Here is a 27500-nt window from a genome sequence, read left to right as displayed (position 1 = left end):
GTGAAAGGGTTAACCTTCTGTAGTGTGGCAGTGAAAGGGTTAACCTTCTGTAGTGTGGTAGTGAAAGGGTTAACCCTTATGTAGTGTGGCAGTGAAAGGGTTAACCTTCTGTAGTGTGGTAGTGAAAAGGTTAACCCTTCTGTAGTGTGGCAGTGAAAGGGTTCACCTTCTGTAGTGTGGTAGTGAAAGGGTTAACCTTCTGTATTGTGGTAGTGAAAGGTTAACCGTCTGTAGTGTGGTAGTGAAAGGGTTAACCCTTCTGTAGTGTGGCAGTGAAAGGGTTCACCTTCTGTAGTGTGGTAGTGAAAGGGTTAACCTTCTGTAGTGTGGTAGTGAAAGGTTAACCTTCTGTAGTGTGGTAGTGAAAGGTTAACCTTCTGTAGTGTGGTAGTGAAAGGGTTCACCTTCTGTAGTGTGGTAGTGAAAGGGTTAACATTTTGTAGTGTGGTAGTGAAAGGTTAACCCTTCTGTAGTGTGGTAGTGAAAGGGTTAACCTTCTGTCGTGTGGTAGTGAAAGGGTTAACCCTTCTGTCGTGTGGTAGTGAAAGGGTTAACCCTTCTGTCGTGTGGTAGTGAAAGGGTTAACCCTTCTGTAGTGTGGTAGTGAAAGGGTTAACCTTCTGTAGTGTGGTAGTGAAAGGTTAACCCTTCTGTAGTGTGGTAGTGAAAGGGTTAACCTTCTGTCGTGTGGTAGTGAAAGGGTTAACCCTTCTGTCGTGTGGTAGTGAAAGGGTTAACCCTTCTGTCGTGTGGTAGTGAAAGGGTTAACCCTTCTGTCGTGTGGTAGTGAAAGGGTTAACCTTTGACCAAGATCTGGAGTCACAGCCATGTTCCCTTCATATTAACATCACACCCGTTGTGCCCTCGGCGGTTAAAGGGATAGTTCACATTTTTTAACCCTTTCACTGCCACACGACAGAAGGTTAACCCTTTACTATCACACAACCAACATCCGCGGAGCTAATGATGCTAATGATGGAGCATCGCCGTCGGTTGTGTGATAGTAAAGGGCTAACCTTCTGTATTGTCACAGTGAAAGGGTTAACCGCCTGTCGTGTGGCAGTGAAAGGGTTAAGAAGCCCATCCATTTAGTCACAAACTGGGTGGTCCTTTCAGTCTACTGTATCCAAAATGAACTTGAACCAGGATACAAAATAAAGCAGAAAATATTAGCATTTGTTAGCAATGCTAGTGGAAGTCAAAGGAGACGTAAATGCTAACAAATGCTAACACCCCCCCCCCCCCACCCAACCACCTCCAATGTACAGTTCCCCCCCCCCCCCCCCCCCCCCCCCCCCAGCTACCCAACCCCCACCCGACCTACCCAACCCCCTCCAATGTACAGTTTTCCCCCCTCAAATGTATATACTCTCTTTTTAGACTATTTTTGTATCACAAACAGTACTGTATTTGTAGATCTGGTATGTCATAAATGTATAGATGTAGCAGTACTGTCTACCTGTATGTCATGTTACAATGAATTGAAAATGGGGGACCCTGATGTAAACAAGACGAAAGTCTTTCTCTGGTCTGCATCCCCTTAACTGTGTATTGAGCCGTACTGTATTGTACCCATTCTGCAATCTGTTAATGAAATGTTCAATCAATCAATCAATCAATCAATCAATCAACATTCTCTGCTTCGATTACATCAAAAGCCAAACCCCTGGTGCCAGTGCTTTATGGATGGACTGAAGGGACAGCTTATATAACAAATCAATTAGGCTTCTTAAAAAGGTGGAATATCCCTTTAAGAACTACTTCCCATGCCATTAATTGACAGCCTTACCCTCTGACACCCGTGTGTACTCCTGAGGTGGGTGTCTCTCTCCTGATGCTCATCCGGACCGCAGGCCTCTCCTGTACATTCCTACAAACACAGAGACCAAACAACATGCTGTTAGCACTGATATTCATAGTGCAAAATGTATGTGTAGTCCACTGTCTATAGACAGGTTTCTTGTTTGTAAACACAAATACTATACTGTATGTTGACAGATACTATAGTGTATGCAAACAGATACTATACTATAATGTAAACAGATACTATACTATAATGTAAACAGATACTATACTATAATGTAAACAGATACTATACTATAATGTAAACAGATACTATACTATATGTAAACAGATACTATAATATATGTAAACAGATACTATACTATATGTAAACAGATACTATACTATAATGTAAACAGATACTATACTATAATGTAAACAGATACTATACTATATGTAAACAGATACTATACTATATGTAAACAGATACTATACTATAATGTAAACAGATACTATACTATAATGTAAACAGATACTATACTATAATGTAAACAGATACTATACTATAATGTAAACAGATACTATACTATATGTAAACAGATACTATACTATAATGTAAACAGATACTATACTATATGTAAACAGATACTATACTATAATGTAAACAGATACTATACTATAATGTAAACAGATACTATACTATAATGTAAACAGATACTATACTATAATGTAAACAGATACTATACTATATGTAAACAGATACTATACTATATGTAAACAGATACTATACTGTATGTAAACAGATACTATACTATATGTAAACAGATACTATACTATAATGTAAACAGATACTATACTATAATGTAAACAGATACTATACTATAATGTAAACAGATACTATACTATATGTAAACAGATACTATACTATATGTAAACAGATACTATACTGTATGTAAACAGATACTATACTATATGTAAACAGATATTATACTATAATGTAAACAGATACTATACTATAATGTAAACAGATACTATACTATATGTAAACAGATACTATACTATATGTAAACAGATACTATACTGTATGTAAACAGATACTGTACTATATGTAAACAGATATTATACTATATGTAAACAGAGACTATGTGTAGACAGATCCTCACACTTTGCGGGCCTTCTGTCTGCAGATGAGCAGGGCAGTGACTCCCACCATCATGGCGATGAGGAACATTCCGGCGCTGATGCCCTCAATCACACCACTCATTGGCTCTAGGGAGGTGAGAGATATATTTCTAGATGTTGAATGATTTCTAGTCACTGATAAACCACATAAAGATAGCCTATATAATATATGTTTTAACCCACTAAACCATTAATGTACATGTTTATATGCAGAGTGATATGTAAAAAATTTACAACATAAACATCCACGGACACTGGTCAGCTCTCCATCCCCCGAACCAGACTACGGACGTTCGGGGACAGAGCTTTCAGTGTGGCAGCTCCCACCCTCTGGAACTCCCTCCCCGCAGAACTCCGCACCGCCCCAACTCTGGACTCATTTAAAAAAAACTGCTCAAAACCCACCTCTTCAACTTGGCCTTTAACCCCTAACTTTCTCACTTTATATGTATATGTTGTGTCTGTCTGTGTCTATGTTTGTTAATTTGTCATCCCCCCCCCCCCCCTATGTAAAGCGACCTTGGGTCCTCTGAAAGGCGCTATATAAAACGAAGTTATTATTATTATTATTATTATTATTATTATTATTATTATTATTATTATTATTATTATTATTATTATTATTATTATTATTATTATTATTATTCTTGGTGAGCCCCCATTTATTTCCCGTTGCAGTTTTTGCTAATATCAACAGCTGACAGGAAATAAACTAGGGCCCAAGCTGTTCCCTAGCAACACAATTCCACCGAGAAGGTATATAGTCTACTGCCTATCGAGAGGCTTTCCTGTAGGGTCCTTGTGTCATGTAGTACATCAGTATGTACTGTCCGTCTGCAACACTACTATCACCAACATCTAAGAAGGGAGATCCCCCCTTGAATGGCCCTTCTAAGGTTTCTCTCCTCCACACTGCCTGTGGAGCTTTTTTCCCTATTGTTAGGTTTTAGTGAGTTTTTCCTTACCTTCGCGTGGCGTATGTCTGGGAGTGCTTGCATTCTTTCATTTATTTGCATTCATCTAAAAAAAATTTGGACCTTATGGTGTTCTTGTTCTGTTCTTGACTTATTGTTATGTTTTCTTCTTGACTTGTTTAAAGAAGACCTGTACGGCCCATGGGGACATTAACGTGTGTTGTCGGGCCTTATAAATAAATTTGATTTGATTTGATTTACTGGGAAACTGCACCAATGTTCCCCAGAAAAATTCCTCCACATTAATATATGTAATAAATTACACGTATGCATATTCAGAGTTTTTATTTGCCACATGGAATCAATACAATCAGAGTTTCTTCATTATAATGCATGTACGCAACAAATACTGGTTTTTGTAAATTTTTAAGGCCCTTATCGGTAACTAAGCAACCTCCTTACACTACATCATTATTGGAATGGAATTTTGGAACCTATGGAACCCGTTACGTTATAGTGAGGAGTTTGCTCAACAGGGTAATTCTCCCCTCTGTTGCAGAGCTTAAAACCTTGATCTCCAACCTTTGCCAATCAAGTTGTACGTGTTTTAATCGCTTTGTTATCCTTCCTGTTCGCCTCGCCTTGTTGTCTCATTGTTATGATTTTATATGCCGTGTGATTTCATATGCCTTTTTGCCTATTTCCGTACGTACACTTGACGTGACTGTGAACGAGGGAAACCTCAGTTGCCTTTCGAGTTTAAATAAAGGTTTGAAATGAAATAATAAAATAGCATAAAAAGGTGATTGTGCTTGTGACGGGGCACCGGTTGAGAGAGTGAACAGTTTCAAGTACCTCGGAGCCCACATATCCGAGGACTTGACATGGACCACACACATTGACAGTGTTGTGAAGAAGGCACGACAACGCCTCTACTTCCTCAGGCGCCTAAGGAAGTTCCAAGTCAGTCAGAAGATCCTTAAGAACTTCTACTCATGTACAATAGAGAGCATCCTGACTGGCAACATCACCTCCTGGTTTGGGAATAGCACTGCACAAGACTGTAGCAGACTACAAAGAGTGACACGTTCAGCCGAACGCACAATTGGAGGGGGGCTTCCCACCCTCCAGAACATTTACAACAAGCGGTGCAGGGGTAAGGCTAAGAGAATCATCAAGGACTCCAGCCACCCGAACAACTGCCTCTTTGAACTGCTGCGGTCAGGCAAGCGATACCGGAGTCTTAAGGCGAGCACAGAAAGACTCAGAAGAAGCTTCTATCCCCAGGCCATCAGGCTGCTCAACGAACAATAAACACTATGCAACAACCATAAAATGCACACAGCACACACACCCACACGCACACACTCACTTTAAACAAACAACACACTGCAGCACCCACTCTCCACACTTTAGATCACCTAAACACACTTTATATTTATTGGTAAAGGATTTGCACTACAACTCGTACACCTTACTGTAAATTGTACCTAAATTGTACCTCATCCCATTTCTGCTTTGCACTATATAGTATTGTATATTAGTACACTGCATAGTATATTGTATATTGTATGGTAACTCAGTTACTTCTATTCTGCATCGAACATTGTACATATGTCTATACTGAACACTGTGACCTCTTTTTTACTTCTATTTTACATGCTATACTATTTTATTTCATACTTATCTTGTCTAGCACAGTCTCTGGAGCGTAACAGTAAGAAGCATTTTGTATAAAAGTATTCTGTACTTCTGTATGACAACTATTAAAGAAACTTGAACTTGAAACTTGAACTCTGAGGAACCTTGTGCTTCTAGAGGTGTAGAAAGGCTTCCTCACCAGCCTCCGTCACCAGAGGGAGAGACAGGTAGGTGTCTGTGTAGAGCGGGGGGGAGGTGGCACCGCTCTGCTCCTCGTCAAACAGCTGGGTGAAGGCACGCACGCTGAGCCTGGAGACACAAACACAGTCCACCAGGGGGCGCTCTGTCAGGAAACAGCAAGAGTGGCCTGTCTCTGGATGTTTGGAGAGTGGTTACTGATGCTTATGCTTCCACACCGCCATGTTGGAAGACGGTGGCAGAAGGCTGTGTTAGGGTGCTTAACCCTCTCACTACCACACTACAGAAAGTTAACCCTTTCACTACCATGCTACAGAAGGTTAACCCTTTCACTACCACGCTACAGAAGGTTAACCCTTTCACTACCACGCTACAGAAGGTTAACCCTTTCACTACCACATGGTTAACCCTTTCACTACCACACTACATATGGTTAACCCTTTCACTACCACACTACATATGGTTAACCCTTTCACTACCACACTACAGAAGGTTAACCCTTTCACTACCACACTACAGACGGTTAACCCTTTCACTACCACACTACATACGGTTAACCCTTTCACTACCACACTACATACAGTTAACCCTTTCACTATCACACTACAGAAGGTTAACCCTTTCACTACCACACTACATACGGTTAACCCTTTCACTACCACACTACATACGGTTAACCCTTTCACTATCACACTACAGACTGTTATAGCAACTGGTGAGAAAGTGGACATGTTCCTTACATGAGTGACAAGCCTCTATCATCCCATAGGATTATATAGAAGAAGAAGATGCCAAAAGCAAAGCCAGTGTTACAAGTCTACTGAGAGAATATGATACAGTGACATACTATAGAGACAATAATTATAATAACTATAAACATACTATAAAGACAATAATAATAATAATAATAATAATAATAATAATAATAATAATAATAATAATAATAATAATAATAATAATAATAATAATAATAATAATAATAATAATAATAATAATAATGATAATGATAATGATAATGATAATGATAATAATAATAATAATAATAATAATAATAATAATAATAATAATAATAACAGAAACAAGAATAATAATAACAATAACAATAATGATGATAATAATTATAACAACAACAACAATAATAACAGTAATAATAATAATAATAATAATAATAATAATAATAATAATAATAATAATAATAATAATAATAATAATAATAATAATAATAATAATAATAATAATAATAATAATAATAATAATAATAATAATAATAATAAAAATAACAACAACAATAATAATAATAATAATAATAATAATAATAATAATAATAATAATAATAATAATAATAATAATAATAATAATAATAATAATAATAATGGGCCTCATGCATGAAGCGATATAAGAACAGATTTCGTTCTTAGCATTTCCTCTTACTTTGTTCTTACCTGGAATTCAGCAAAGTTTTCTTATTGTTGCCTTTTTCTCAGGCAAGAACAAATTATAAGAGTGGTCGAGAGCACTCTTACCAAAATAAGAAATTCGTACCCCAAAAAAATTAAATAAAAAAAGCCTACCATTGGTTAATTGCCCCCAAATATGACTTTAAAAATACAGAACTTTTCAATAATAATAATTATTATTATTATAACTTATTGCGTGCATTCTGTCTGAAATGGATTATATATTGCTGTTAGAACAGTTATGCTCTGGCCGCCCAGGCCATTGATTGATTGAAGATTGTATTAACAGATTGCAGAATGGGTACAATACAGTACAGCTCAATACACACAATTGTTAAGGGGAGGCAGACCAGAGAAAGACTTTCGTCTTGTTTACATCAGGGTCCCCCATTTTCAATTCATAATGACATTTATGACACACACAACATACAGATATACGTAGCATAGAACGCATATTTAGAGATCGTCTATATCAGTGGTTCCCAAACTTCTGTTTTATGCGGACCATGCACAAGATTGTTATCAAGAACATTTGCGGACCACGTCGTATGCAAACAGTAAAACATAAATAAATAAACAACTGACTTAAACGTAATACACGAGACCCTCTTCTTGGACCCAGTAGGTTTCGTCGATAATACAATGTACAGTTACCCCCACCCCCACCCGCCCCCCCCCCCCCCCCCCCCACCTCCTCCAATGTACAGTTTCTACATCAAATGTATATATGCTCTTTTTTTTTAACTCTTTTTGTATCACAAACAGTACTGTATTTGTAGATCTGGTTAAATGTATAGATGTAGCAGTACTGTCTATCTGTATGTCATGTATGTCATATATGTTATGATGAATTGAAAATGGGGGAACCTGATGTAAACAAGACGAAAGTCTTTCTCTGGTCTCCATCCCCTTAACAATTGTGTGTATTGAGCTGTACTATATTGTACCCATTCTGCAATCTGTTAATACAATTTTCAATCAATCAATCAATCAATCAAGACCCGCGTCGCTGGCACTGCGTTCCATTCTCAGAATGGATTTGAGAGAGATGTGTCATCCAGTTTGACTTGGAGCACGCACTGTACTATGCGCACTGCCAGTCATCAGGCTATATATGCGGAGATATTCAGACTATAGATCTATTTGCAGAGCCAGATGAGTGGCAACCTGTGCGATTGGCTCTTGACAACGCACAGTCGTTCAGTATTGACAAAGCCTACAGTACTTTGCTGGAACGATTCATTTTGTACGTACTGTATACAGTACGTGTGTATGCGCGCACTGCGGGAGGTGGCCAGAAGCGCGCAACTAGCCAACTACTTACTATTATATTACTATATTAATACAGTATATTCCACTATATAGCTATAGGTGCTGTATAGATGACAATACATTTGATTCCTATCTAATTTTGATCCATCGCAAAGCGCTCCAGCGCTTAATACGGCCGGGGGATCCGATGCAGACCCACGGCTCTCGTATTATAATGAGCCCGCGAGGCGTGTCTCTGTATACAAATGACTTGCGCGAGAACGCGCATCCAGTTTAGAATGAGTGGGATTCACCATTCAAAAAACCTGGGTAAGAACTGATTTGGACTTTAAGAACGGCTTGATGATGTAGGGCGGCTAGGTGGTGTAGTGGGCAAGGCACTCGCCACCAGTGTGGAGACGCTAGGATTCGCGTGTTCGAATCCAGCTCTCCACATTGTTTTCAGTTTAGCTGGTCGTCCGCAGTAATACACATTGGCCGTATTACGGGGAGGGAAAACTGAAGGGTGGGGATCGAACGTTGTGAACAAGCGACTCCTACAAGTCGGTTGGTGCGCCTGCGCAGTAGAATCAGGAAGTGTCGGGGGCAGCGTGAGCCTCCCACGCGTTACTCCTCGACACTGAGAGATCGAGCTGCGCAGGTGAAAAGATGCGACTTCTGTTACCTCAAGTACCGGAGGGGACTTGTGCTATGTATGACTTAGTCCACATTGCAGCCGGCTTGTGGGAGGCAAGAAACAGCGTTCGTGACAGGGGAGGGTTGAATTGGATGATACGAAATTGGGATGGGAGAAAATATAGAAAAATGGGAGAAAAAGTGGATAAAAAAAAAAAGAACGGCTTGATGAATGTGGCGGTGGCTTTTCTTATTGTTCTCTTAACAGACAGGTAAGCAAGAATATAAGAAAAATAATAAGAGAGTATTGTTGAATGAGGCCCAATAATGATAATAATAATAATTTATTAGGTGACTATAACGATGACAGAACATTAATTGCTCTTCCTCTACAGTACCTGTAAGCAGTCTTGGGTTTGAGTGGTCCGTCACAGAACGGGCCCCGGTCCCTCTCCCTCTCCGTCTCCAGGTCCCTGTCTCTCTCCTGGGTCTGCTTGTGGCCGCAGGCCCCTCCCAGGGCATCCTCGCCGGTGCCCAGGCTGATCTGGAAGCTCTGGGTGCCGCTGTCCGGACCCTCGGCGCAGTGGCTGGAGAAGTAGCTGGTCTGGTAGGACTTGACGGAGCTGTTGGACCTGTAGTCCAGGTAGGAGGGCAGCGGGTGGTGCTGCACCGGCTGCTGGTTCTCTGGGTCTTCAGAGAGAGAGAGAGAGAGAGAGAGAGAGAGAGAGAGAGAGAGAGAGAGAGAGAGAGAGAGAGAGAGAGAGAGAGAGAGAGAGAGGGAGAGAGAGAGAGAGAGAGAGATCTCTTCAGAGATCAGACGGCGTCATCTCTGTAGCCTTCGTCATGCGGACTGTGCTGATTCTGACGTCGATGATAATAATAATAATAATAATAATAATAATAATAATAATAATAATAATAATAATAATAATAATAATAATAATAATAATAATAATAATAATAATACACTTTATTTGTAGAGCACCTTATACACAAGAATTGCAGCTCAAAGTGCTTCACAGCAGTGATGTAGAGACAAAATGAGCATAAAGTTGGCATGGTTATAGACAGGCATAAAGTGAGCAATTGATATTAAAACTAGGGATGTTCGATATTGGCTTTTTTGACCGATATCCGATATACCGATATTGTCCAACTCTTAATTTCCGATACTGATATCAACCGATACCGATATATGCTGGTTCCCCCCCCCCCAAAAACACAACATTATGCATACTTTTCACAATAAATAAAATAAGAATTTGTTCTTACTTGCTTGCCTGGGTAAATAAAGGTTAAATAAATGTAAAAAAAAATATATATATTATTATTATAAATTTTTTAAACCCCATACCGATATTTTCCGATATTACATTTTAATGCCAATATCGGTAGGCCGATAATATCGGAAGGCCGATAATATCGGACATCCCTAATTAAAACCTCTTTTCTGTCATTAAAATCTATGAAAAATTAAATGTATTTAAATTAAAAAAATATTGTAATAGATTTCTGACATTAAAATAAAATCTATAAAAGACTACTAGCATCTTTCTGACTAAATAAAAGTGCAGACACAGAGTGAGTATAAAAATAGACAGAATAATCCTCTCTGTCCTGCGCCTGATCCCCAGAGTGAGTGTGCGCGCTCTACGTTCTGAAGACAGACCGCGTCGACGACGACCTAGCGCTCGTTTCCCTATGCTTTCTCCTTTGTTGTTGTTGTTCTTATTGCTCTATTCTATTTAAATCTTTCAAAAATGTTCTTATGTACCCCAGTTGCTATTGCTATTGTTTTATTACACATATATGTACATACAGTACATACCAACTATCCGCCTGTCTTATTCTCCACCCATCGATCATCCATAGCAACACTATATTATCACCGACATCTAAGAAGGGGGATCCCCCCCTTGAACGGCCCTTCTAAGGTTTCTCTCCTCCACATCTTTTTTCCTATTGCTAGGTTTTTAGTGAGTTTTTCCTTACCTTCGCTGGGGTCTGCGAGTGTTGTTTTGGATCTCATGATGGGTTTTTTGTAGGGATGTCCAATATTATCTGCCGATATCGGCATTAAAATTTGATATCGGAAAATATCGGTATCGGTTTTAAATTTTTTTTTTTACATTTCTATAACCTTTATTTACCCAGGCGAGCAAGTAAGAACAAATTCTGATTTTATTTATTGTCAAAAGTATGCATAATGTTGTGTTAATTCCACAACAAGAGATATGTAATGTTAATTACCTGAAATTATTCCATTTTTTGGGGGGGGGGAAACCCTGCATATATCGGTATCGGTTAATATCGGTTGATATCGGTTGATATCGGTTGATATCGGTATCGGAAATTAAGAGTTGGACAATATCGGTATATCGGTATCGGTAAAAAAGCCAATATCGAGCATCCCTCGTTTTTTGGTCTTGATTTATTGTGTTGTTTCTTCTTGACTTGTTTAAAGAAGACTTGTCCGGCCCGTGGGGACATTAACTTGTGCTTTCGGGCTTTACATATAAATTAGATTTGATTTGATTTGATTTACCTCCCGACTCGCTCACCACCACGGTGAAGAACCGGACCGCGCCGTTGACGTCGCTGAACCAGCTGCAGTTAAAGCTGAAGACGATGGAGGACTTGCTGACAACGGCCGCCTTGTCGTTGACCCGCGTGCTGAGAGGGGGGAGGGGTGGACCTAGAGGGGGGGGGGGGGGGTACCACTTTTACTTTCAATTCAATTCAAACCTTTACAGACATTTAAATGCATACATTTTTACAATATAATAACTTTAACTTGATAATAGCACTTTTCACACACATGGACCACAGTCCAGAGTGCCCCACAGCAATTAGTATAAAATGAACATAGGCATAAAATCGGCACACACAAAAACAATGCATAAATTGCAGACATAGGAATAGGTATAAAAGACAATAAAATTTGTGCAACACAAACGTGCAGACATAAGAGTAGGCACAAAACAAGTACAATAGTACAGTGTTGCTCGAGGGCATGTGAACCCCCCCCCGGAACAGTCAGTCCCCCAAAACACCCCACACATCAATCCCCACCACATCCCCATCCAAGACACACCCCCTGATAAAGCACATCATGACCGAAGGAAAACACAAACAGCCCGCACGCCACTCACACCGCCATGCACGGCGACGGGAATGCCACCCCCACACTTACATTTAGAAATCATCTAGTTCTAGTGATTGGCTGGTCATTAGGGTCCCCTGAGTTTGCTATGAGCTCTAAATCGGAATCTTGCTACGATGCCCCTCTAGCTCATGGAATGAACTCCAACAGTCCTTAACGTTTGAGATTCTCCCCTCTGTTGCAGAGTTTAAAACCTTGATCTATTCTCCATCCTTTGTCAATCAAGTTGTACGTGTTTTAATTGATTGTTATCCTTATTATCCTTGTCTTATTGTTATGATTTTATATGCTTTTTTCTTTTCTTTTTTAGCTTATCTCTGTATGTAGCCTACACTCAACGTGACTGTAAATGAGGGAAACCTCAGTTTCCTTTCGAGTTTACATAAAGGTTTGAAATGAAAACCTGAGACAATAAAGGAACTGGAATCAGATGAATTCATGTTGATAACAGGTAATACATAATAGTCTTCATGAATACAATCGAAGACATTTCTCATAGCTGGGGTCGGGGAAAGGCCATCGACATCCACAGACGGGGGCCTGTGTGCCAGTGTTCTGTGATGATATAGGTTGTGACATTATTGCATTAGAAGTATTCAGGAGGGCGTGTCTTCATGTGAGTTAACAGCTGGCCATCAGCCAATGACCAGAGGGGATCCTGTGACATATGCAATGACAGTTTAAATTTTAATGAAAAATACATCTAACTACTTCTCACCGAATTTATAGCATTGAAAATAATTACTTTGAAAATATGTATCTGAATTTTTTTCAGACACCGAATTTATAGCATTGAAAATAATTACTTTGAAAACATGTATCTGAATTTTTTTCAGACACCGAATTTATAGCATTGAAAATAATTACTTTGAAAATCATGTATCTGAATTTTTTTGCTCCGAATTTACCTGTGTGAAATAAAAATTCAGTGTTTAAAATTCAATGTAAAAAATTCGAATGCATAATAAAATTCAATGTAAAAAAATTCGATGCATAATTGCGGTGTATAAAATTCAATGTAAAAAATTCGAATGCATAATAAAATTCGATGTAAAAAATTCGATGCATAATTGCGGTGTATAACATTTTATGTAAAAAATTCGATGCATAATTGCGGTGTATAGAATTCGATGTAAAAAAAACACCATCCAGGCTACCCAGACAGGATAAGCAATCGAGCCTGGATGCAATCGAACTGACTTCTATCACTGCACGGCTTTGTCAGTCATGTGATCACACCAACCCGGGAGAAAGATGGCAGTATATATACATACGGTGGGGAGAGAATATATACATACGGTGGGGAGGAGACTGTACATTAGGAGGGGGTGGGTGGGGGAGAAATATACATTTTTTTTTTTATCCACTTTTTCTCCCATTTTTCTATATTTTTCTCCCATCCCAATTTCGTATCATCCAATTCAACCCTCCCCTGTCACGAACGCTGTTTCTTGCCTCCCACAAGCCGGCTGTAATGTGGACTAAGTCATACATAGCACAAGTCCCCTCCGGTACTTGAGGTAACAGCAGTCGCATCTTTTCACCTGCGCAGCTCGATCTCTCAGTGTCGAGGAGTAACGCGTGGGAGGCTCACGCTGCCCCCGACACTTCCTGATTCTACTGCGCAGGCGCACCAACCGACCTGTAGGAGTCGCTGTCCACAACGCCCGATCCCCACCCTTCAGTTTTCCCTCCCCGTAATACGGCCAATGTGTATTACTGCGGACGACCAGCTAAACTGAAAACAATGTGGAGAGCTGGATTCGAACACGCGAATCCTAGCGTCTCCACACTGGTGGCGAGTGCCTTGCCCACTACACCACCTAGCCGCCCGGGGAGAAATATACATATGGTGGGGAGAGAATATATACATATGATGGGGAGGAGACTGTACATTAGGAGGGAGTGGGTGGGTGTGAGAGAAATATACATACGGTGGGGAGAGAATATATACATACGGTGGGGAGGAGACTGTCTATTATATGTATATTTCTCTCCCACACACCCACCCCCTCCTAATGTACAGTCTCCTCCCCACCGTATGTATATATTCTCTCCCCACCATATGTATATTTCTCTCCCACCCACCCACCCCCTCCTAATGTACAGTCTCCTCCCCACCGTATGTATATATTCTCTCCCCACCATATGTATATTTCTCTCCCACCCACTCCCTCCTAATGTACAGTCTCCTCCCCACCATATGTATATATTCTCTCCCCACCGTATGTATATACACATCCATCTCTTTGAATTCTATACACCGCAATTATGCCTCGAATTTTTTTACATTGAATTTTATTATGCATTCAAATTTTTTACATTGAATTTTAAACACTGAATTTTTATTTCACACAAAAAAATTCAGATACATGATTTTCAAAGTAATTATTTTCAATGCTATAAATTCGGTGTCTGAAAAAATTCAGATACATGTTTTCAAAGTAATTATTTTCAATGCTATAAATTCGGTGTCTGAAAAAATTCAGATACATGTTTTCAAAGTAATTATTTTCAATGCTATAAATTCGGTGTCTGATAAAATTCAAATACTTCCGTCACTCATTTGCTTCCATACACTCGTGCCTCACATTCACCCGTTCACTCTCACATTCACACACGGACGGCGGAGGCGACCACGCATGGTGCCGACCTGCTCATCGGGAGCACCTAGGGGTTAAGAGTCTCGCTCAAGGACAACTTCCGACACGCTACCTACCGCTCTACCTCTTGAGCCACTGTGGCCCGCGCAACCTATGGTGAATTATCCCAGGGGTTCCCAAACTTTTCAGGCCGGGACCCAGAAAATAAGGCGTCAGAGAGCCGCGGCCCAATGCACATCGTCAGGCTTTTCTTTTCTTTTTTTTTTCCAGGCGACCGATTTTTTTAGCCAAATATCACTTCGATCCTATTAAGTTAGTTCAAGTTAGTTATTCATTTATATGTGCTATTTATGAGAGGGCTAACTTGTTGCAAAATAATAATGATAATAATAATAGCCTCATTAAAATACTATTGTTGCTTCGGTTGTTTTCAGCGTTTTATGTGCATAGTCTGTTATTTAGTTTGAAATGTTCGTTGAAATAAGTAGATTTTTCGTTTTTGTTTATTTATTAAGTTAATATAAAACCATATAGTCACATTTTAGAATACAATAGAATAGAATTTTAGAATACAACTAGAAACACTGTCCTGGCCTGCTTCTAAGTTCAGTGGCCAAAAAAAAAAAAAAATGATTTTTTTAAATCATCTCGCGGCCCTCCCGTGGCTGCTCGCGGCCCACCTTTGGGTCGCGACCCCGACTTTGGGAACCACTGAATTATCCAACCGCAACGTTACTCCCATCCACCCAACAACAGCAGTACTCACGGTCGATCATGGTGACCACGCTGTCCTCGGAGGCCTCGCTGGTCATGCTGTCGGAGATGGCCTTGACGGAGACGGTGTAGCGCTTGTGGGGCTCCAGCTCGGTGATGAGGTAGGTGTTGGAGTCGCGGCCGGTGCGGCGGGAGTAGACCAGCGTGCGGGAGTCCCGGTGCAGACACTCGATGGTGTACGAGTCGTAGTCGGCCTCCGGGGAGCCCCAGGAGCAAGAGATGGATGTGGAGCTCTGGGGCCGGCAGTGGAGGGCGTGGACTCTCTCTGGCTCTACAGGGGGGGGGGGGTACAGATATTAGAACATGGGGGTCGTGGACACAGATATTAGAACATGGGGGTCGTGGACACAGATATTTAGTACATGGGGGTCATGGACACAGATATTTAGAACATGGGGGTCGTGGACACAGATATTTAGAACATGGGGGTCGTGGACACAGCATTCGAGCAGTGGTTTTCAAACCGTGGGTCGTGGGTACCGGCGGGGGGTTGTGGGGGGGGGCAGGTGGGTCGTTAAGCTAATAGGTTAATTAGACTGCACCAATGTTGGAGATGGTGAGAGGAACAGACTAGAACAGTGTGATTGGTTCTTCTCACTCTAGCTTCCATTTCTGAAGAAGATAGAAGATTACTTTATTGTCACAAGGCAATTTAAATTTGTCTCCTCCTCCTCCTAGTTACACATACACACAGTCCTAATATACAGTATATCCTAGTTACACATACACGCAGTCCTCATATCCCTCCTAGTTACACATACACACAGTCCTCATATCCCTCCTAGTTACACATACACACAGTCCTCATATCCCTCCTAGTTACACATACACACAGTCCTCATATCCCTCCTAGTTACAGATACACACAGTCCTCATATCCCTCCTAGTTACACATACACACAGTCCTCGTATCCCTCCTAGTTACACATACACACCGTCCCCCACACATCAGAGGGGTCAGAACCGGCAATCCGGAGGTTCCCGGTTCGATTCCCGCTCCTCCCGGGCAGCGTGTCGATGTGTCCTTGAGCAAGAAACTTTTTCCCTAATTGCTCCCGATGAGCAGGTTGGCACCTCGCATGGTTGCCTCCGCCGTCGGTGTGTGAATGTGTCAGTGAATGGGTAAAATGTGAGGAACAAAGTGTAAAGCGCTTTGGATAAAAGCGCTATATAAAAAAGCAGCCATTTACCAGGGTCATCTGCAGTGTGGCGCCCCTGAAGCATTTTTTGGGGGGTTCGGTGCCTTGCTCAAGGGCACTTAGGCCGGATGGTGGGCACTAAAGTATTTCTATTCTATACTGTAGATGTAATACCAGCCACCCTTCAGTCACCAGTTCACAGCTGGAATACACCCTCCTGTCACCTACCCACCCCCCACCCCACCCACCCAACCACCTCCTATGTACAGTCCCCCCCCCACCCCACCTACCCAACCCCCCCCCACCTCATCCATTGTACATTTTCTTCGTCAAATGTATATACTCTTTTTGTATCACAAACAGTACTGTATTTGTAAATCTGGTATATCATAAATGTATAGATGTAGGCTGTAGCAGTACTGTCTATCTGTATGTCATGTATGTCATTATATGTTATGATGAATTGAAAATGGGGGACCCTGATGTAAACAAGACAAAAGTCTTTCTCTGGTCTGCATCCCCTTAACAATTGTGTGTATTGAGCGGTACTGTATTGTACCCATTCTGCAATCTGTTAATAAAAATTTCAATCAATCAATCAATCAATCAATCAATCAATCAGTCAGTGGCGGGGATCGAACCAGCGACCTTTCAGTTACTGGCTGGCCTATTTACCTATAGGACCACCCTGCCTCCGGTACCATAAATTGTTCTTAAAACGATTCAACATGCAACAGCCGCACCCACTTTCACACCAGATTCAAACTAAAAGTACATTCCTAATCGCCCGAGCTTGAGCTTTTCTATCGCATGTTTTCTTTGCTGCCACCTACTGGTGCGGATGCTCTTGTGAATGTTTGCTGCCACCTACTGGTGAGGATGCTCTTGTGAATGTTTGCTGCCACCTACTGGTGCGGATGCTCTTGTGAATGTTTGCTGCCACCTACTGGTGCGGATGCTCTTGTGGATGTTTGCTGCCACCTACTGGTGCGGATGCTCTTGTGAATGTTTGCTGCCACCTACTGGTGCGGATGCTCTTGTGAATGTTTGCTGCCACCTACTGGTGCGGATGCTCTTGTGGATGTTTGCTGCCACCTACTGGTGCGGATGCTCTTGTGGATGGCCAGGCTGTGGGTCTGGGTGTCGGCGGCCTCGCTGGATCCGCTGAGGGTGCGCAGGCTGAAGCTGTACAGCCTCCCGGGGTACATGCCCTTCAGGATGCGCGTGCCGGAGGCGCGCGTGTGGTAGGGGTTGATGACGGACAGCTGGTCCAGCGGGGCCCACTGCAGGTCGTAGTCGTCGTAGTCGGAGCCCACAGGGCCGCTCCAGGTGATCTCCAGGGAGGTGTTGGTCACTCCGCCGAAGGAGAAGGACGTCGGAGGTCTGGGAGCTAGGGGGGGGGGGGGGGGGGGATGAAACAACTGATGAATAATAATAATAATAACTTCGTTTTGTATAGCGCCTTTCATAAAACCCAAGGTCTCTTTACATAGGGCGATAACAACAATAACAAACATGGTAGACAGACACACAACATTAAATGTAGGAAGTTGGGGTCAAAGGCCATGTTGAAGAGGTGAGTTTAAAGTGTACATTTAGTCATTTTGCTGACGCTTTTATCCAAACTTACAAGTTCTTACTTACAAGGCTTACAAATTCTGTACAACAAGTCAGCAGGAAGGTGTTAGATGTTTCTGTAATCAGCCAGTATCACCTTTAGCATCTGTGTTCGTGAAGTTTCTGCGTTGTGTTTCTGCTTTGTCATCCCCCTTAATGCAATCCGTAATCATAAGAAACGACACTGCAACGTGATCTCTTTCCCAAGATCCTCATGTTTATTTTCATAAACATAGCCTCAGTACCAGATGGAAACACCATTCTGTATTGTCCTTGTTCAGTCTTACTTCTCTTCAATCAAATGGTTCTCTCTCTCGTCGTAGCCAACCACCATTTCCTGTTAGCTGAAGCTAGTGATGATGTGTCACTATTTCCCCTCCCCCACCCAGCGAGGGTGGGGAGGGATGAAAGTCTCTGTCAACGCGACTGCTCGATTTCGCCTCGTGTCTTAGTCTAACTTGTCCCGAAAGAAACTCACATCTCATAACATTCTCCCCATAACAACAGGCCCGCCCACTCTTCTTGTTACTACGTGACACGCTGTCTTTGACAACGGCTCTTTGACCCAAATCACTATAGCAACGGCGATGTTGATATTATCCACCTAGTTCTCTCTGACCAAACCTGCCTGCCTCAGTGCTTATCAGTGTTTATGTTAACAAGCTGCCGAACGACCTCGGAGCCCCTCGGAGCCACACACCCTGCTTGCTACCGTGGAGACACAGAACTGGCTGCCGGCTACTTTTAAGATATATAGATCCATCTGAGTAGATGCTGTCACCCACCAATACATTATATACACATTGAAAAACATAGATTCCTTCAAAGGGTACAACTCTGGCAACTAAGGGTCAGTAACATTGTTTGTCAAACAGTGTCGAACTTGAGTGCTACAGTCTTGAGTGCATAGTAGTAAAGACATATTAGCATAGTAGGTAGTAATAGAGCCAAGGTAGATTCCTTAGTAGCATGGTGCATAATAGTAAAAGACAGTACAAGGTTATTCATATTTTTTCCTATGACTGTAGTACAATAAAGCCACTATTATCATATGAATAACCCTGTATTCTAATACAAATTCAACAATAACAAATAACGCTGAAGATTCAGAAGGTAGATTGTTTTGCTAAAAGATAACAATAACATTACAGTTGATCTATCGCAGGGGTTCTCAAACTTTTTTATACCACGACCCCATTTTATTTAGGATTCTTTTTGGCGACCCCACACTTAATGTATCACGTAATTTCAATGTGGAATTAACACATTGGACGCCAACAACGTGATAATTCGTTATTGCCCGCCATGCGTTGAACGCCAACAGCGAATAAACACGTTTTTGGGATCAATATTAAATTTTTTCGCCATGGCATTCATAATTCATCCAGCCTCCCTCCGGGACTGCAGCTGGACCCTGTCTGATATTGCAACGCCTCAATACCGGCGCCTGGTGGATGTCCGGCGAGTTACACTCCAAGCCAAACCGGAAGTGGCGCTCGGTGCATCGAGGAAATCCCTCCGGCAGTAATATCTTGTAGCGTGGATACACACTCGAGTGCATTGGGATCGCTTTCGAAACGCAATAATCAATATGATTTCGGCGTTTATTGCGTCATACAAACGGGAAATGGATCTAGCAGATCGACGTCAAATAATTGAAATATTTTTCCTCCAGTCTCATCGCCAAACGGTAAGAGGAATATAACGTTATTTTCAGCCCGATTGTTTATTCATTTCACGGCAATCCATCTGATCAACATATCAACCCATACTAAATAAAGCCGTTACTGACGATCAAGGAATTATAAACGACCCCCCCCCCCTTTCCTTCACGCATGATGAAGCATAATGTATACCGATCATATACATTTGAATTTTTTAATATAGCGTGTATAGGAAAGAAACGCCCAATCGATAATCTATCATATGCGTCAGGGCCTATAACTTGCGTTTTAGGAATTATGCCAATGCGTGACCCCACTGTCACCTATAGCCACGACCCCACTTTGGGTCGCAACCCCGTAGTTTGAGAACCGCTGGTCTATCGTTGGAAACGTACTGAAGGTCAAAGGTGGTGTGGTCTTACCGGTCCTGCCCAGGGAGCTGGCTCTGTTGGACAGCTCCCCGCTGCGGCTCAGCACCACGGCCCGGTAGAGGCGCCCGGGGACCAGCTGGGGGAAGAGGAACTCCGTGACGTCGGGGCCCAGCTGCTCCTCGGCCTGCTGCGAGCCGTCGGGGTTGTAGAGCGACAGGAGGTAGCCGCTCAGCTCCCCGCCCGCCCGCTCCCAGCTGACCCTCAGCAAGGCCTCCGATTGGTTGGAGCTCTGGGCCGACAGGGACATCACCGCCGCCGGGACTGGGGACGGAGACAGAGGGGACGGAGACAGAGGGGACGGAGACAGAGGGGACGGAGACAGAGGGGGAGACAGAGGAGAAGGAGACAGAGGGGACGGAGACAGAGGGGACAGAGAGAGGGGACGGAGACAGAGGAGAAGGAGACAGAGGAGAAGGAGACAGAGGAGAAGGAGACAGAGGAGAAGGAGACAGAGGAGAAGGAGACAGAGGAGAAGGAGACAGAGGAGAAGGAGACAGAGGGGACGGAGACAGAGGAGAAGGAGACAGAGGGGGTGGAGACAGAGGAGAAGGAGACAGAGGGGACAGAGAGAGGGGGCGGAGACAGAGGGGACGGAGACATAGGGGACGGAGACATAGGAGAAGGAGACAGAGGGGACAGAGAGAGGGGGCGGAGACAGAGGGGACGGAGACAGAGGAGAAGGAGACAGAGGGGACATAGACAGAGGGGGAGACAGAGGGGACGGAGACAGAGGGGACGGAGACAGAGGGGACAGAGACAGAGGGGGAGACAGAGGGGACAGAGACAGAGGAGGAGACAGAGGTGGAGACAGAGGAGGAGACAGAGGGGACGGAGACAGAGGGGGAGACAGAGGGGACAGAGACAGAGGGGACGGAGACAGAGGGGACAGAGACAGAGGGGACGGAGACAGAGGGGACGGAGACAGAGGGGGAGACAGAGGGGACAGAGACAGAGGGGACGGAGACAGAGGGGACAGAGACAGAGGGGGAGACAGAGGGGACGGAGACAGAGGAGAAGAAGACAGAGGAGGAGGAGACAGAGGGGACAGAGACAGAGGAGGAGAGAGAGGGGATGGAGACAGAGGAGGAGACAGAGGGGGAGACAGAGGGGACAGAGACAGAGGAGAAGAAGACAGAGGAGGAGGAGACAGAGGGGACAGAGACAGAGGAGGAGAGAGAGGGGATGGAGACAGAGGAGGAGACAGAGGTGGAGACAGAGGGGACGGAGACAGAGGAGGAGGAGACAGAGGGGACGGAGACAGAGGGGGGTGGAGACAGAGGGGACAGAGACAGAGGAGAAGGAGACAGAGGAGATGGAGACAGAGGAGATGGAGACAGAGGGGACGGAGACAGAGGAGAAGGAGACAGAGGAGAAGGAGACAGAGGAGGAGACAGAGGAGAAGGAGACAGAGGAGAAGGAGACAGAGGAGAAGGAGACAGAGGCGGGTGGAGACAGAGGAGGAGACAGAGGAGAAGGAGACAGAGGAGAAGGAGACAGAGGAGAAGGAGACAGAGGAGACGGAGACAGAGGAGAAGGAGACAGAGGAGAAGGAGACAGAGGGGACAGAGACAGAGGGGACGGAGACAGAGGAGAAGGAGACAGAGGGGGGTGGAGACAGAGGCGAAGGAGACAGAGGAGAAGGAGACAGAGGGGACGGAGACAGAGGAGAAGGAGACAGAGGAGGAGAGAGACAGAGGAGAAGGAGACAGAGGAGAAGGAGACAGAGGGGGGTGGAGACAGAGGCGAAGGAGACAGAGGAGAAGGAGACAGAGGGGACGGAGACAGAGGAGAAGGAGACAGAGGGGACAGAGACAGAGGAGAAGGAGACAGAGGGGACAGAGACAGAGGAGAAGGAGACAGAGGGGACAGAGACAGAGGAGAAGGAGACAGAGGGGACAGAGACAGAGGGGACAGAGACAGAGGGAGACAGAGGGGACAGAGACCGAGGAGAAGGAGACAGAGGGGACAGAGACAGAGGGGACAGAGGGGATGGAGACAGAGGGGACAGAGACAGAGGGAGACAGAGGGGACAGAGACAGAGGGAGACAGAGGGGACAGAGACAGAGGGTCACTCGCCGGTTAGTTCACATGAAGTGTCAATTGTCAGTTGTTACAATTGCAGCACAAAAGAAAAATAGACATCTGTGTGCTTGTATGCCGTGACAAATAAAACTCTTGACTTGAGATATGGCATGAAATAAGATTGTGTGTATTTGAATTATTATATATATTTTTTAAACTGTATTCCTTCTCTAAAATGTCCCCTTTTTCATCATCCTCCAGACTTTTTTCTAAAGCTTATTTTAAGATAAGATATTCCTTTATTGATCCCCTTGGGGAAATTCAGGCATCATAGCAGCATGGGGGAGGGGGGAGGGGAGGTACAGGTAGTAGAAGTCATGATACAGGTCATAAAATTATAGTACAGTGGAGACATAATAAATAAAAAAATAGGCAGTGTAAACAATATAACAATATAATTAACTCTGGGCATGCGCATAATGGGCAAGTAGGCAGTGTAAATAAATAAATATAGTTACAATATAAATAAATAAATAAATAAATATAGTTACAATATAATTTTGTATATAAATCCCACTCTCCCCTCGTTTGAACCCGTGAACCCGTGACCCGCTGCCCTCACCGGTCCTGGCCCAGATGGCCGAGTCGTTGGTCTGCTCGCCGCTGCGCGTCAGCACCACCATCCTGTAGGGGGCGCCGGGCCTGAGGCCCTGGAAGGTGCACTGCTGGGTGCTGGGCCGGCCGTTGAGGCGATCCTGCAGCGTGTCGTCTCCGTTGTACAGGTAGATGTCGTAGGCCTCAAACTCGCCCTCTGGTGGCAGCCAGTGGAAGGCCAGGCTGGTGGTGGTGTTGGTCTCGATGGACAGGTCGCTGACCGCCGCGGGGCCTGAGAGGAGGCGGACAGGGGGGTGGGGGGGGGGGGGGGTTTCACCAGGTTGGCTTTCACATTGTTTATCCATCATCCTAACTTTATTCAGTACTAACTAGGACTGTCTTTGACTAAATTCAATGTACAATAATGCTGTATATACCATACATTATGTATTCTTTTTTTAAACTTTGACCAGTCAACTGGTTCTTTTAGCGTTTATCGCTTTTTCTGGTCAAGCATGACCGACAGAAACAGGTTGAATGGGGTATAGATCGGGGGAAAGACACTCTGAGAAAATACGGCGAGTCCGGGAGTCGAACTCGTGTACCCCAGATCCGTGACGCGCACGGTTGTCCCCGACGCCGAAATAGCGTCCGAGGTACGCGGTGAGCTACTGGAGCTCCCCACATTATGTATTCTTACCGTATATATATATCCACATCTGTCTGTAAATACCTGCATATAATCCTTTTTACATATCTGTAGATACTATATCTATATATCTGTACATATCCCTTACGTACTCCTACGCTGCTGGCCAGTATGACTATGACCATACTGCTTTTATACCTGTATCACTGTACATATTAATACTGCAACTCTGTACATACATCTGATTAGCATTATTACTCAGTAGTACTAATTTATATATCTCATAACCAGTGTAATCACCAGTGTACATCGTATATTACTATTGCACTTTATCTTTGCCAAACTTCTTTTCGTTGTACTGTACTTGTGCTGTATAATGACAATACATTTAATCTAATCTAATCTAATAAATAAAATGATTAAGGAACTAATGGAATAGTCTCTTCGACAAATCTGTACGATTGGGTTTCACCGCAACATGCAAAAAAAAAATACTTTACAGATGTGTTCCATAGACTCACAGGAATTGTGTAAAGTTGCCCAAATAGTGAAAGGAATAGTAAAGTCCGCTTTAAAGCAAAGCATATATTCATGAATATCAGTGTGTGGGAGATACGCGGTAAAAACTGCGGTAAAGTCTTACGTGTGCGAGCCTCGGCGCTGGCCCCCAGGCTGAACACGCCTCCGCTGGCGGTCTGGACCAGGACGCGGTACCTCTTGCCCGGCGTGAGGCCGTCGAAGCGGTGCTGGGTGGTGTGAGGGCCGGAGGGCCGGCTGGAGTTGGCCACCAGGCTGCCCCTCTCGTCCAGCAGCTGCAGGTTGTAGCCGTCGGCCACGCCCAGCGCCTCCTGCCACACCACCTGCAGGCTACAGGTGGTGTGGCGGTTGTCCACCTGGAGGCCCGTCACCATCGAGGGCACTGGAAGGAGGAGGGGGACATTAGGGCCGTCTTAAATACTTCGAAGCTTCGTTCGATGGGCATGGGATTCGAATATGAAAATAAAATTCGATTATAAAAAAAAGAATAAAAAAGGTTTTGTTTTAGTTTTTTTGTTGTTGTGCAAAATCAACTCTGCCTCTCTTTGTTAACTACAACAAGCAATGCTGTTTGTTATTTAAGATGAGGTCGGGCTCGGCACTGACAGATTTGTGTTCATTGTGCTGCTTTTATAAAGCCTCAAATGACGGGCTTACAATATTTCATGAAAGCAAAGTGTTTTGTTTGTCTAAGATTTAAAAAGGTTGACATTTTACAGCACTGACAAAGTTGAACAAAGTGCTGTACAAGTCCCACAACATTTATTTTTTTTATCTCAAAGCTTCGAATTAAAATCGAATCTCGGCCCCGAAGCTTCGAATTCCAAAAAAAAGGTCAGCCCTAGAGCAGTGGTTCCCAAAGTCGGGGTCGCGACCCAAAGGTGGGCCGCGAGCAGCCACGAGAGGGCCGCGAGATGATTAAAAAAATAAATAAAAAAATATTTTTTTTTTTTTTTTGTCATGCCACTGAACTTAGAAGCAGGCCAGGACAGTGTTTCTAGTTGTATTCTAAAATTCGATTCTATTGTATTCTAAAATGAGACTATATGGTTTTATATTAACTTAATAAATAAACAAAAACAAAAAATCTACTTATTTCAACGAACATTTCAAACTAAATAACAGATTATGCACATAAAACGCTGAAAACAACCGAAGCAACAATAGTATTTTAATGAGGCTATTATTATTATCATTATTATTTTGCAACAAGTTAGCCCTCTCATAAATAGCACATACAAATGAATAACTAACTTGAACTAACTTAATAGGATTGAAGTGATATTTGGCTTAAAAAATCGGTCACCTGGCAATTATTTTTATAAAAAAAAGCCTGACGATGTGCATTGGGCCGCGGCTCTCTGACGCTTTATTTTCTGGGTCCCGGCCTGAAAAGTTTGGGAACCCCTGCCCTAGAGGACATTCATCACACCAGTGTTGTGGTGGACTGATTCCCAGGACTCGTGACTCGACTTGGACTTGAGCACCGATGACGACTCGGACTTGGACTTGGACATTGACTGCATTCGGACTCGGAAGGTGCAGATGAGGACTCGGACATGTTAATTGATACAGTAAATACAGTTTATTTCTTTTGTAATAGGTTCAGTAGAAAGCTATCTGGCTGCACGTTAGCCTAGCTTAGCACAATGAATGGAAGCGGACCGTGCCGGTTAGCCTTCGGGGAAGAGGTGTACCTAGGTGTACCTATACCATTCATTGTGCTAAGCTAGGCTAACCGTTCAGCCAGATAGCTTTCTACTGAACGCACAGAGAGGAAAACTGGTAGCTCGATCTTCTCGTCTCTCTCTCTCCGGAGAGGACGGTAAGCTAATTTCCCAAAATGTTGGCGACGTGTTCCTTTAAAATAAACTGCGTGGGTATCGAACCTGTGCGTCCGCTAGCCGTGTTGTTGTTGACCAGCTCCCCGCTGATGGACTGCACGGTGACGCTGTAGCGCTGTCCCGCCTGCAGGGCGCCGAAGCTCAGCTCGTACTGGTGCTTGAGGACGGGCCGCAGCTCCAGCCGCCGCTCGTCCCGGTACAGGGACACGGAGTAGCCGTCCACGTCGCCCTGGCCCGGCGTCCAGCTGACCTTCAGACTGCCGCTCTGGCCGTGGTTACTGATGTGGATGTTCTTCACCTTGCTGGGAACTGGAGAGGGGGGGGTTGAACAAGCGGTGTTGTGGGGAAACTACTCTAAAACTGTGGTTTACCAAACTACTAGCTACTTCAAGTTTCAAGTTTTTTCAAGTTTCACGTTTTTTCAAGTTTCACGTCTTCAAGTTTCACGTCTTCAAGTTTCACGTCTTCAAGTTTCACGTTTTCAAGTTTCACATTTTCAAGTTTCACGTCGTTTTCAAGTTTCACGTTTTCAAGTTTCACGTTTTCAAGTTTGCACATTACAGTGAAATGCTTGGTTCTGTATGACCCTCCTGAGATTGTGCTTCATACAGTAAAGAGTAAAGGTGAAATAACTACTATATGTCATGAACTGAGGGCATTGCAGACGCGTTGAAATGATCACAAACACATTCTCTATCTCTCTGCCCCCCTCTCTATTTCTCTCTCTCTCTCTCTCCCTCTACCCCTCCCCCTCTCTCTCCCTCTCTGCCCCCCCTCTGTGTGTGTGTGTGTGTCTCTCTTTCTCTTCCCTCCTTATCTCTCTTTTTCTCCCTCCCTCTCTCTCTCTCCCTTCCCTCCCTCCCCCCTCTCTCTCTCTGCCCCCCCCCCCTCTCTCTCTCTCTCTCTCTCTCTCTCTCTCTATCTGCCCCCCCTCTCTCTCCCTCCCTCTCCCTCCCCCCCTCTCTCTCTGCCCCCCCTCTCTCTCCCTCTCTCTCTCCCTCTCTCTCCCCCTCCCCCCCTCTCTCTCCCTCTCTCTCTCTCTCTCTCTCTCTCTCTGCCCCCCCTCTCTCTCCCTCTCCCTCCCCCCCTCTCTCTCTCTCTCTCTCTCTCCCTCTCTCTCCCCCCCCCCCCCCCCCCCTCTCTCTCACACGGCCTACCTGTGCGCCCCTCTATGAACTGGGCTCTCTGGTTGGGTCCGCTGAAGGTGGACACCAGGATCTTGTAGAGGCGTCCCGGGGTGAGGGAGGCCAGGACGTACCCCCCCACGCCGCTGCCCAGGGTCATGGGCGGGAACACCTTCATGTCGTTGAACAGCAGCTGCACCTCGTAGTGGTCCACGTCACCCGGAGCCGCAGACCAGGTCACACGCAGGTCCTCCGTGCCCCGCCCGGCCAGGGCCAGG

At 44.0% G+C, this 27500-nt stretch overlaps 1 protein-coding gene across 1 annotated transcript in view; it reads right to left on the bottom strand.

Moving 5' to 3' along the window:
* Positions 1–27500, bottom strand: part of ptprbl (protein tyrosine phosphatase receptor type B, like) — a 72991-nt gene that overhangs the window by 14467 nt on the left and 31024 nt on the right. The window contains exons 11-22 of the mRNA XM_084334313.1: positions 27256–27500; positions 26144–26407; positions 24361–24636; positions 23097–23360; positions 20444–20713; positions 17840–18130; positions 15594–15872; positions 11607–11756; positions 9460–9751; positions 5719–5828; positions 2946–3051; positions 1790–1870 (exon numbers count right to left, since the gene is read on the bottom strand). The exon at positions 27256–27500 is cut by the window's right edge and continues 19 nt beyond it. Coding sequence (XP_084190439.1) covers positions 1790–1870; positions 2946–3051; positions 5719–5828; positions 9460–9751; positions 11607–11756; positions 15594–15872; positions 17840–18130; positions 20444–20713; positions 23097–23360; positions 24361–24636; positions 26144–26407; positions 27256–27500 — 2628 coding nt within the window. The remainder of the gene's footprint in view (positions 1–1789; positions 1871–2945; positions 3052–5718; positions 5829–9459; positions 9752–11606; positions 11757–15593; positions 15873–17839; positions 18131–20443; positions 20714–23096; positions 23361–24360; positions 24637–26143; positions 26408–27255) is intronic.

Source organism: Notolepis coatsorum (assembly GCF_963971535.1).
Source record: "Notolepis coatsorum genome assembly, chromosome: 18".
Taxonomy (NCBI): Eukaryota; Metazoa; Chordata; class Actinopteri; order Aulopiformes; family Paralepididae; genus Notolepis; species Notolepis coatsorum.
The sequence above is the reverse complement of the archived record's forward strand: the minus strand, read 5'-3'. Positions and strand labels throughout refer to the sequence as shown.